Source organism: Oryzias latipes, chromosome 18, assembly GCF_002234675.1.
Source record: "Oryzias latipes chromosome 18, ASM223467v1".
Classification (NCBI taxonomy): Eukaryota; Metazoa; Chordata; class Actinopteri; order Beloniformes; family Adrianichthyidae; genus Oryzias; species Oryzias latipes.
This window is the reverse complement of record NC_019876.2, coordinates 24,926,797-24,939,501: the sequence shown is the minus strand read 5'-3', so window position 1 is coordinate 24,939,501 and position 12,705 is coordinate 24,926,797. Positions and strand designations below refer to the sequence as shown.

The 12,705-nt window shown below is 43.8% G+C and overlaps 1 protein-coding gene across 1 annotated transcript in view; it reads right to left on the bottom strand.

Moving 5' to 3' along the window:
* Positions 1–7,925: 7,925 nt before the first annotated feature.
* Positions 7,926–12,705, bottom strand: part of LOC101159635 (NACHT, LRR and PYD domains-containing protein 3-like) — a 35,210-nt gene continuing 30,430 nt past the window's right edge. Inside the window, exons 6-7 of the mRNA XM_023965950.1 lie at positions 8,329–8,498; positions 7,926–8,005 (exon numbers count right to left, since the gene is read on the bottom strand). Coding sequence (XP_023821718.1) covers positions 7,926–8,005; positions 8,329–8,498 — 250 coding nt within the window. The remainder of the gene's footprint in view (positions 8,006–8,328; positions 8,499–12,705) is intronic.

The window sequence follows — 12,705 nt, the reverse complement described above, 5'->3', positions numbered from 1 at the left end:
GTGAGAGGGAGGGAGAGGATGATGAGTTTATATAGCACCCCTACAGTCACATTATATATGGATAATGTCGGAGAATTCCATTGTCGGAGAAATGAATGAACGCATTAAGGACATACTGTTTTGTTCTTTTTATTGTTATAAAAATGAGGATCTTCCGGCTCAAACTTAGACATATGAGAGTTCAAGAATTTTAATTCATTACGATGGAAAAAAAAAAATACTTGAATTGGAGTAATATGACATTTAGTTGAATAAATATGTAAATTTGAGTTGCATTAAGAAATTAGGTTGAATAAATTTAACTCATTTTCTTGTAACCAATAGAAGTAATTCATGTAAGTTAAACTTAAAAAACTTACTTACTATATATTTATATATATATATATATATATATATATATATATATATATATATATATATATATATATATATATATATATATATATATGCGTCTCATGAAAATGGAAATAAGATCAGAAACTCTTAAACCCAAATCCGTCCAGACAGGCAAAGGAAATGATATCCCACAATCCATTGCGGTGCCGGTCTAACAGCAGCACCAAAGTTACACCTACTCAATTGAATTAATTTGAATGGAAGCAAAATAACTGTCTGAAAACTACGTTATTTTTAAACTGACTTAACAAAAAAAGGATTTTTAATTATCTTAACTGAAGCAAATAATTAAGTAAGATCAAAGTAATAAAGTTCATTTTTCTAACATCCATATGTGGTCTTATCACCCTCTCATGATGGAAAAAGTATTTTCTGAGCTTCTTCATCCACTAAATCATCTTTAAATGGACACGCCATGCTGCTTCACCTCTCTGAAAACAAACTAACCTTCAACTAAACCTGCTCCAGACCAGGTTATGTTCACAGCATGAGTTACTATGGCAACTTGACATATCCTGAAACTTACCTCCATTTCTGGAACCGAAAGCTGAGGTTATCAACTTCCTTAGCCTCAAACTTACTGTGGAAGCTAGCATAACCTGCTTTCTGGAATACCCCCCAGATCATGTTCACCTGTGTCTTGTCATTCCTGTTTGTATACAAGTCTTGTCTCTACCTTCCTCTTGGTCTGGTCCATTAATGTCTCTCATGCTCTCTAACGTCTCTTCCCTGACACCCTTCATGCCATGTTTTCATGCTATGCCCACAGTAAGTTTAGTTTTAGTTTTGTGTTCCTGCTCTGCAGCGCCTTTTGTTATTTAGAATAAACCCCTTGCCTTGGAACTGTGTGCCTCGTCTCTGTATTTTGGGTCCTTCACGCTCACCAGCCCCTCCCTACCTGACAGAATGGACCAGCCTTACTTTTTCCTGGCCCAGCAGAGCGGGACATGCGTTTGCTGGAGACCTACTGTCTAGAAGCAGAGAGGAAAAGATCTTTTTGGGATTTTGACTTGCTCCAGTTCTGTACTCCTGCTAATAAGGGGAGCCATCTTGCCATGAGGGGGAGTCGTCTTGCTTTAGGGGGGGTTGTCGCAGCCGTCCCCTTCAACGTCCCGTTCTTGTTCCAGAGGTGGTCCTGGACGCACCACAACCTGTTCCAGTGGTGGTCCCGGATGCACCCAAGCCCCTTCCTGTTCTGGTGGTGGGTCCCCAACGCACCCCGGTCCGACCGTCCTGCCCTTTTAACAGATGACTCCGACGACTGGCCCAACCCGCCAGAGGACTCCATGCCTGACCCCTCAGAGGACCCCATGCCTGACGCCTCAGAGGACTGCATGCCTGACCCCTCGGTCAACTCCATGCCTGACCCGCCGGCTGACTTCATGCCAGACCTGCTGGATGCACCCCGACCCGTCCCTGCTCCCAGGGGGGTGCCGGCTGCACCCCGACCCGTCCATGCTCCCAGGGGGTGCCGGATCCCAGGGGGGTGCCGGCGCCCCAACTCACCCCTGCTTCCAAGGGGGTGCCTGACATACACTGGCTTGATGACTGGCCTGACCCGCCGGGGCTCGACGACTGGCCCAACCTGCTGGAGCTCGACGACTTGCCCGACCCGCCAGAGCTCGACGACTGCTGTCAGAACCATGACCATGACCCTGAGCATAACTCCATGCCTGACCATGACTCCATGCCTGACCATGACTCCGTGCCTGACCCACCAGCCGACTGCTGGCAGAACCCAGACTTAGCCACGCTTGCCCCATACTTTATGCCTGACCTGCCTCGTCTGCCACACCGGACATCACGGCCTCCCGGCCGACCTCCGGACCCGCCACGCCAGACAGCGAGACCTCCCAGACGACCTCCGGACTCATTGTCTCGGCCTTGCTGGTGTACCCAACCCAGCCTCCTAGGACTCTGTTGCCCTTCTAAGTTCGTCCTCCGGGCCCCCTCCTCCTTGGTTGACTTTTGGAACCTCGGTGCGGTTCCTTTGGGGGGGGGGGGGGGGGGGGGCTGTCGTGGTTTGAGCTTCTTTCTCTTGGTTTTTGCTTGTTCTGTCATGTTTGAGTTCTGTTTCCTGTTTTATTTTGAAAGTTTTCCTTTATTGTCATGCTCTTTAGTTTTACTTCCTTGGTCCCAATCTCCTGATCATGTTCACATGTCTTGTCATTCCTGTTTGTATACAAGTCTTGTCTCTGCCTTCCTCTTGGGCTGGTCCATTACTGTCTCTCATGTAATGTGTCTAATGTCTCTCATGTAACGTCTTTAACGTCTCTTCCCTGACACCCTTCATGCCATGTTTTCATGCTATGCCCACAGTAAGTTTAGTTTTAGTTTTGTGTTCCTGCTCTGCAGCGCTTTTTGTTATTTAGAATAAACCCCTTGCCTTGGAACCGTGTGCCTCCGTCTCTGGATTTTGGGTCCTTCACGCTCACCAGCCCCTCCCTACCTGACAGTTTCTGCTGTTTTTCAGAACTGCATCTGAACCTGAAAGCAGTCGTATTTATGCAGACTTTTTCAATAAAAACCGATCAATACTGCATATTGTATTGATTTCTCCATCATATTTATGTCTACTACATTTAATATTTAGTCACAAACACACTGGTTATATTTTAGCTTTTCTATTCATACTATTGCACCTGGTAATGCTTCAGTCTCCATCTAATGTCAACATTTAAGCAAGATTTAATTCTCCTATAAAGTCAATTTATGCTCACCAGGGGCCGTAGGAGGTCTGGTATGGGGACCATAGGGCTTCATCGAGCCTGGACCTCCAGCGTGCATTGGGATGGTTTGCTACAGAGTGTGAAGCGGCTGGGATAAGAGTCAGTAACGCTTAATCTGAGGCCATGGTTCTTGACGGTAGAAAGGTAGTTTGCCTGTCTTGAGGGGTGGAATGTCCCTGCCCCAGTTGGAGGAGTTTAAATATCCTAGGGTCTTGTTCACGAGTGAGGGAAGACCGGAGCGTGAGATTGAGACAAGCGAATCAGAGCAGCGTCCGTAGTTGACCGACCGATAAAGCGGTCCAGACACTGTCGTTTGCAAAGCTGATCCAAAAAACGCAAAGCTCTGAATTTACCGGTTGATCTTTGTTCCAATATTCACCTATGGTCATGAGCTCTGGGTCATCACCAAAGAACAAGGCCCTGAATACAAGCGGCTGAAATGAGCTTCCTCCGTAGGGTGGCTAGGCGCTCTCTTAGAGATAGTGGGATGAGCTCTGTCATCAGTGGAGAGCTCGGAGTAGAACCGCTTCTCGTCCACACCGAAAGGAGCCAGTTGAGGTGGCTCAGGCATCTAGTCCGGATCCCTCCTGGATGCCTCCCTGGGGAGGTGTTGCGGGCATGTCCTACTGGGCGGAGGCTCCGGGGAAGACCCAGGATACACAAGATACTACAAGAATAGGATTCTAGGCTGTCCTGGAAAAGCCTCGGGGTCCCCCCAGAGGAGCTGGAGAAAGTGGCCAGGGCGAGGGAAGTCTAGGCATCTTTGCTTAGACTGCTGCCCCCATACGACCTGGATACGTGGAAGAAAATGGATGGATGGATGGATCTTTGAAAAAACTGTGTTTCATAGCGTATGCAGTCCTTTGTATTTAAAGTTCCATGCAGATGAGGCACTAAAAATGAAGAACATCAACTAATATACCCTTGAACTTACCCGGGTACGTCACATGCCCTGCTTTTTGGAACAGAGTCCAGCTTTGGAACCAACAGATAAGCAACAGACAGCAGAAAACCATTTTGTAGGAAAGACTCCACACTTCTGACTGATGTTTACGTCCACTTTATTCTTCACAGTAAAGATTGGGACAGAACACTTAAAACCAAAAAGAACAGATAAAAAGTTCTAATGTCTACTAGAAAACATGAATCACAAGAACACAAGACACACACACCAGTCCGGTTCTTTATTCCCCTTCCTCTTTGATTTGATTTGATTTATTGATTTATTTCAAGCCTTGTAGTCAAAGTAATAAAGAATTTACACATATTTATCAAACTCATTACAGAAATGATGGAATGCATATATTAAAAAAACAGAAAGTAAAACAAAACAAAAAAGTCACTTAAATCGCATTTGCGTATTAAATACAGTGATCATGAACTAAAGTAAAAGTAGAGCTTGATTTATTGCTTGAAAAAGTGTAGAAGCAGAAGCAATTTATATAATCCCACCCCTACCTTCTTGATAAATCTTTAGGAAAATATATTCCTCACTAAACTTGGTCTAACAAAATACAAACTGCAATTACCACTTTTTGTTTAAAATAATTATCAAATGTTCACTGATCACATAAAAAGTGTCAGACTTAAAGACGTCTACAAAATCTATCTTGAGTTGTCATTGTAACACACACATAAACAACATGCAGTCATCTCGGCATAAATTATGTAAGCATGGAAAACGGAATCCCTGGAATTGTTTCCTCACGTCAACAAATCTTATTTGAATTGAAATGAGTCGAGCTAAAAATGTTGCTACTGCAATTTCACTTTGCCCCAGTCGTAGAACTTGAAAGTGACCCAGCCCTCCATCAAAACAGAACCTCTAGAACTTGATTTTAAGGGAGGAACAAAAACCTTAAGGGACTGCTCATATGAGTCATGTAACCCTTGTGCTATCCTAGGCACTTTGACATTGGGAGTTGGGTCATCTAGACCCACTAGACCAGAGGTCTCAAACTCGCGGCCCCCGAGATGATATTTTGCGGCCCCCGCCTCAATATGAAAGTTTAATGTTAATGCGGCCCGCCAGTCTGTGTGAATGACACCTTTTCAGTGTTCGCGGAACTGACAACCAACCAATCACAGTGGGGTAAATGACTCTTGGGGGCGGGACATTTACCGGGCTTGAAAGCAGGAAAACATTTAAGGCAAGAAACCTCACAGCCCCCTCCCCGGACCACATTAAGGAGTTCCTTACTTTCCTTTTTAGAACGTATTTATTCGCTTGTAATTTTCTAAATCCATGCAGCGGTTGCTGAACTTGTTTCTGGCTCGCATGGACCTGTGGGAGGGTTATGGTTATGGTTAGGTGTGTCGCGACGTTCAACCCCGACCAAACAGGTCTCTCCGCTCCCGCAGGACAGTCGGGTCGCTGCGCAGAAAAATGTCCCACACGTACAGAACATGCGTGACACCTAACGGGGCTCTAAAATTAAACACGTGCGAGAAAACAACACGATTTAGTCTTAGAAACACTGAACACTGAAAATATGTGTGTTAAATGTGCAAAAAGTCACAAGATAGAAAATCCCAAAATGGTTACTGAATTTTGTTTCTCCTTTACTGATTTGTGGTTTAGAGTAAACTTAAAAAAAAAAAAATTCAACACGGACTCAGAATTGGGAGCACATCCTCTCTGACGTCTCCACCTTCAATTTCAAAAAGTCCAGTCCAGACTTAATGAAAATCATCTTCATCCACACTGAGGGTTTGGAGGAAGTGCGGTTTGGGAGGAAGTGCTGCCAAGTGTCCAGCAGTAAGAAGACAAGAGAAGCGGTGTTCAGAAGAACCATTGATGGAGGTGAAAGAACTGTAGAAATAGAGTCTTCTTTAGTGTTTAATAGTTAGTATTCAACAGTGTTAACTGAACTGTGTTAATAGGGATTTTTAAATGAGAAAACAGCAGATATAGAATAAATAAACAGAAATGTATTACTATTTTATTTACTGCTTGATTTTTTATTTACGTATTTTATTTTATTGAATGAGGGTTTTATAAGTACATTTTGTGCAGAAAACAGTTAATAATAGAGTATAGCTAATAGTACAGTAGATGTTCCATACACATTTATTGGCTCTCAGACACTCACAAGTTGCGTGTGTGTGTGTGCATTGACGTTGCGGCCCTCCCTCAGCTAGACCCTGCCTTCAGCGGCCCCCAGGCAAATTGAGTGTGAGACCCCTGCACTGGACAGTGCGCTGAACCTTTTTTCTTCAATGATTTGTAATCTTCACTGGTGTCCATGGATTACATGAAATCTTTCCACCTTTATCCACCTTTGTCATGGTAGGGAGAACACGTCAATGTAAGGATGGGGTCATCTAAGATAGCACAAGGGGATAAGAGATTCTGCTCTACAACTGAAGTTGAACATGTAAGATTGCGCATGGACAACGGAAGCTTAATTTCTACGAACAACCCACAGAGATTTATTTGGTTATTATTGATTTTCTAAAGTCCTAAAACACTGTCACTTTATATTTCCTGAAATTTTATGTAAAGAACCCAGAGAGGGTTATTTGTTTTCTAGTGATTTCATAAAGAGTCTTACTATTGATTTGCTGATTATTATTATTATTTTTTTTTTTTTGGTGAAGAGCCCAGAGAGGATTGTTTGATATCAGATTGGGTTATTAAAATTTGGTTATTTGTGGTTTTCAGTTTAGGCACCCCTGTCACACTTTTTCTGTTTCAAACTGACCCTGGCCCCCGATCAGAAAATGGAGACGTCAAGTGTTCGTCGCTGGAAAAGTCTGGGCCCAAGTTCTGCGAAACCTCCAAGCAATGGATTCTAGTTTAGCCACCTGATCGATCAGAGGGATGTGTACAATGCTGAAAAAAGGCGAACGTTGTGGCGATGACAGTTACTGTTTTACTTCCATGTGTGAGAAGGCGTGGCTGCAGCTGAAGTGCACACACAAAGCATCTTCGCCACGTTAAAGCGTCTCCTTCATCCTGTCATGCTGCCTCATCATCACACTTTTTTGTTTCTGCAAAGAATTAGTGCTTTTTTCCCCCCTTTATCTTCAAAGTACCATTTAAGCTCCTGTCTCACGCTCCGTTTGAAAGTACTAGAAGCTACATAAAGGAACATTGGAAATAAACTGCACTTTATTTCCTCAATCCTTCTTTAGAACCTTATTTTTTAAGGGCACATTCATTTTTTTTTCTTAAACTGAAATATATTTTCAGACAATCAGACAATGTTGACTCTTACCTTTATATATCTTTAGTTACCAAAATAAAAGCACAATGAATTTGTTTGGGTGGCTCGGTTGGTTAGGTGAGCGGCTACCACGCAGGAATCTAGGGTTCGATTCCCGGAGGGGAATAAACAATGGTACTGAGTCAATTACCATATCAATTGAGTAATGAACATCACCCAGTGAGGGTCCTTAGGCAAGGCCTTTAGCACTACTGCGTCCCGAGTGCAGTTAGGCTGCAGCTCAGCGCTCCCCCAGGGGATGGGTCAAGTGCGGAGAAGAATTTCCCCATTGTGGGATCAATAAATTATTATTAAACCAATTATTATTAATTATATGAGATACAGTTGCAGTGCTTAACATTGTGATCATTAAATCAGTAGAATTTATCAATTTATTTTACAATTGAAGACATATTTAAGTTTTTGTCAAGTCATATTTAGAAAAAAAGAAAGAAAATGTATTCTGGTACAATATCAGGGTATGTATAGTATTGCCAGACTCTCCCCGATATACAACCCCTAGCTCTGACACTCATCTCCAGCTCTGATTCCTCCATCAGTCTGCTCTCCACCTCCCAGGTACACCGTCCAGTCACAACATCTCTGCAGACCAGCTGCTGCTGCTGCTCCTCTCTGCTTCTCCAGGAGGAACTTCAATCTGCCATCCTCCACCTGCAGGGAGAAAGTAGAGAGACATAGATGAAGGAGTGTCTCCTGATCCTGGTCTGTCAGTCAGTGATGCAGCACAGCAGCAGAAGAAAGAGCGGCAGGGGCTTCAGTTCTGTTCAGAGCAGCAGCTTCCTGTCATCTTCACCTGTTGGAACTTCTGCTGCTCTGATTGGCTGACTGTTGTCCTGAAGCCTGTCATCATTCTCCTCAGAGCTTCACTGAGAAGCTGCAGCTTCACAGGAAACTCTGCATCTTTGCTCTCAGTCTAACTTTAGGACCAAACATCTGGAAGCAGCTGGACTGACTCCAACCCTCTACTGACCTCAGAGTCTGCAGTTTGGAGTTTGGACTGTCCACCAGATCCTGGAGCTGCTGAACATCTGAAGACTGAAGGTTGTTGTAATCCAGGTCCAGTTCTGTCAGGGGGGACGAGTTGGACTTCAGAGCTGAGGCCAGAGCTTCACAGCTGGTCTTTGACAATCTGCAGTTAATCAACCTGAATCCAGAACAAAAAGTTTAGTTTAAAGTCAAAATTCATGTTTTTCATCCTTCACTTCTTCTATAGAGTTTAGAGCTGAAGAACATCAGAAAGTTTAGAAAAAGTTCAAAGATGTGAAGCAACAGCAGCAGATCAGAAGAGTCCAGCAGAAGCAGAGAAGAAGAACATTCATTATACCATGGTCCGGGTGAATACTCGATTCTGATTGGCTGCTGGGTATGCGTTAAAACCTGATAACCGCACGGTGAAAAAAGAAGTTCCGGTCGGCTAGCTTAAATGATTTGTATCACTGCGCCGGCTTCTGTAAAACAACCTTTTGCTTCATCATCTGGGCAAAAACAAGCGGTAAGCGATTAACTTTCCCTCTGAATTGATGCTTTATTCAACCCATCGGGACGATCAGCATATATATATCGCCGAATCTTGACTGCAGCGGTGGTGCTGCGCGAAGCGGACTATATGTTATATATATGTACTATATGTTACGTGATGCGGCGCGATGCGCCGCATCACGTAACATATAGTACGCTGTTTATGAGAAAAGCTACGCTGTTTATGAGAAAAGCTTCGCGTCGGACGGTTCAGGCTTCCAAGGCGTGCGTTAAAAAGTAGTAACCGCACACTTCGTCGGCCATTAACCCTTACGTAACATTCAGGACAACATGCAGCTACTTCAGGAAAGAAGTCCATTGATCAGGGATTAATCCCTAATCAATGGACTTCAGCTCTGAATGAAGAGTCAGAAGCTGCAGGGAGCTTTGATGAATGATGTTTGCGGATTAAAAGGTGAGTATGTTTCAGCTGCATCTGCTCAGAGTGCATGTGAGCGTGCACAGCTGCTTTTTCTGCACATGGTTTAAATGGAGTCTGTTGGAGCAAAGAAAGAAGAGCTCAATGCTGCAAGCATAAATATGTGGACCACAAATGTCAGCAGACAGCTTTGGAACAAGCAGCTGCAGGAAGAAAAGAAGTTCTTCTGCAGATCTTTGAAGAGAACGAGCAGCTGCAGGAAGATGCTGCTTCAGATCAGACATTTGGACATTTCTCCTCACTGTGGGTCAACACAGCTTTGTCATCATATTGATCTGAACACAACTGAAACATGGAGTCTGAAAGTCCTGATATGACTGATACTGCACAGCTGGACATCTTCATCTGGGGACTGGACTCCAGTTTTCACCTTGTAGCATTGCCACAAAGGTTTTCAGTGGAGGAGAAGGGGTTCGAGCATTCGATGGAGTAGGAAACGTGTTTGGAAGCTCCTGCCAAGTTCGATCAATAATTGTTATTCAATTGTGCTTTTGGTAAAATAAAGTTACTTTTTTGTTTGCCCAGTTGTTACTTTGGCAATGTTGTTCAAGTGCAACTAAGGCCCAGCCTTCAAGCCGCAACCACGACTCCGAGTGAACCACACCCGACCCCACCCTTACGTGGGCAAACTTTGACATGGTTATCATTAAGATCGAACTACTGACATCGCTGAGAAAAGATATTGCAGAAATGTTCAAGAAAGAGCTACAGGAGACACTCGGGATTCTTTGTCAACCATCAAGCTCGACCTGCATGCTGTTAAAACGCAGCTAGCGAAAGACAAGGCCGACTCCGATGACAATTTGGCTATGCTGAAAAGTGCTGTGGGGCAGATGGAGCAGGCGCTCTCTGGCTGCTTTGATGACATCGCTCAGATGAAAACCACCATTGATTCACTGGAGGAAGCGTTTGGACTGGCTGTTGGACTGCACCCACCGATCACTCCAACCATTTTAATGAGATCCTTCCATTTTTTCAGTTAGACTTCCATTTCCTGGTGGATTTCTATTTTTGAAAATTGGAGTTTCTGTTTGAACACTAGAAGAGGAAAGAGCCTAAGGAGACTGAAAAGAAGAGGACTTTGGAAAAGATGTGTTTCTATGTTTAACTTTAGTTTGTGTTTACTAAAAAGCTAAATGAGTAAAACATTGTCATTCAAACAGCTGGTTCCATATGGAAGCCCATATGGGGATCTGATTTTTATCAATATAGAACTATTTACATGTTTTTTCTGCAAGGTAGAGCCCACAATCAGCTTGGAGGTCTGGCCCCTTAAGTGGTGATCAAACTTCAAGAGGCCGCCTTGCACACAAGTACCTTGAGAAAGCAGCACCATCATTGCCTTGTGAGAGATGATTTTCCCTCTCTGGACATGGGGTTCAGAAAAATAGAGCTTCTCTCTCTTCTGAACAGATCAGGAGGCTTGTGTGTTTGAAGAACTGGCTCAGTGCAAAGAGCCATAAACATGGCAGCCATAAATTTGTTCCTGCATTTCAGCAGTAAAGCAGAAATCTAGTGCAGAACATGAAAGTCTTCTTTCACTTCCATTTTTGATGCTCTACATAGATAATTGTTCTTTCATGTGTATTTGGATTTAATCGTTGTAGAATCCTGAAAACACTTCTTTAGATCTCCTTGGATTTCCTCCACTGGTGGATTCAACACAGTTGTGTCTTTAGTTGAATAAAACGTCTAATATTCAGTCAGTGAACTTTCAATGACCCTTCTTTTTGGTTCATGTCCATCAGTTCTTTGCAGCTTTTCATTTGACCTTTTCAGTAGCTGTGTTTACACGGACAAAAGTAATTGGAGTGAACACCTGATCGGAAGAAAAATGCATCATGTAAACACGCCATTCTAAATACTCTGCCCCGATCAGACTCATTTGGATCAAAATTCCTTTCCGATGGAGATAGGTGGGTTATGCGATTGTTAATCCGATCTTTGTACATTTAAACAGTTTATTCCAATCGTGTGTCACTACTGCTCTGGTTTAACGTCATGCACAGAAGGTTTTTCGCTCCAGAGAAAGCTTTGGAGCTCAAACAGGACCGACCCGCTGCTCTGCAAATGCCCAATGCCATGCATGAATGCCTCTGCACTCTCTCTCTGCGGCCTCCTCGCCTGTCCCAAGGGAGAGGGTGCTGGGGAGGAGGGCTTTGCCCCCTAACGTTGGCTGCCGCTGGACCGAGCGAACTGTGTCTCTGAGCAAAGCAGCTTATAGCTTATAGCTTTGTGTTTGAGGGGAGGGGGTATGCTATGCTACGTGTGTGCTATGTGCGTCTACCGATAGGACTCTGTCTTGGAGCAGAGCTCGGACCGCCAGCTCACACAGCAGCTTTGGGGCGGTGTGTGAGCTTTTTAAAGCAGAAATGCCGCTCAGTCCTTAGAAACCGTTAAAACAATCACTTGTATTTGTATTTCCAGTCGTGTCCCGACAAAATAAAGGCTGATGTTATTCCCACATATTTATGTGCAGCCAAACTGCAGATTGCAGCTTTTCCCGCATCGATTCATGTTCATCCAGGCTAAATGTTGTTAGCGCGTTAGCCTTCTCTTAACCCTTCTTCCGGCTCCTTTACGTTACAAAAAAAGCACTGACCCCACGGATTAAAAATAAAATGATGAGCAAACAGGCACGTCATAATAATCTTAACATTAAGAAAAGCACTTTAAGAAGATCATCTCGTATACTTTTTTTTTTTTTTTAAACTTGTCCTGTCCAACAGCTAGGCAGACAGATGAGAGCTGAGGGCCTCTTGTGTTGGACATATTTTACTTTAACAAGAGGGGTTATTAATCTTCAGACAAACCAAAGGTATGACTGAATAAACCCCTTTTGTAATTGAGGCCAAACTTTATTAATTTCAATCATGTTTGAAAATCTTTGGTGTTGGACCGGACGGAAAAGGAAAGAGGGGAAGAAGAGAGAGGGACGTTAGAGAGAGGGGGGGGGTAGGAGGGTGATAATAGGAGGGGAAGGGGGGTAAGACCATGAAGCAGCATAAAGCAACAAGTTTACTGGTTGTTAATCATTATGGTAAGGTTCAAATGTAGTACAAAAAGGGCGGGGCCTGTCCACACACACACTCAAATGTTATAAACACACCTGCTAGCTGCAAAAATGTCCACCTGTCGACATGTACACAAAACAGATAGTGTTCACACGCATACTTATGCCTTAAAACCAACTAGTGTGAAATATTTCAGTCATTCTATTATGCAAACTGTTAGTGCAAAGGTGAGCTAACACCTGTGCTCAGGTGAGTGTTTATGTTCTTCTAAAATGGATGGTGGAACGTGAAAAGAAGGAGGGAGAGTGCCCAGCCATCCCCACCCCAAGACCCCCCACCGCAGCAGCAGTGGCAGCCGGAATCCCCCCAACGCCACACGG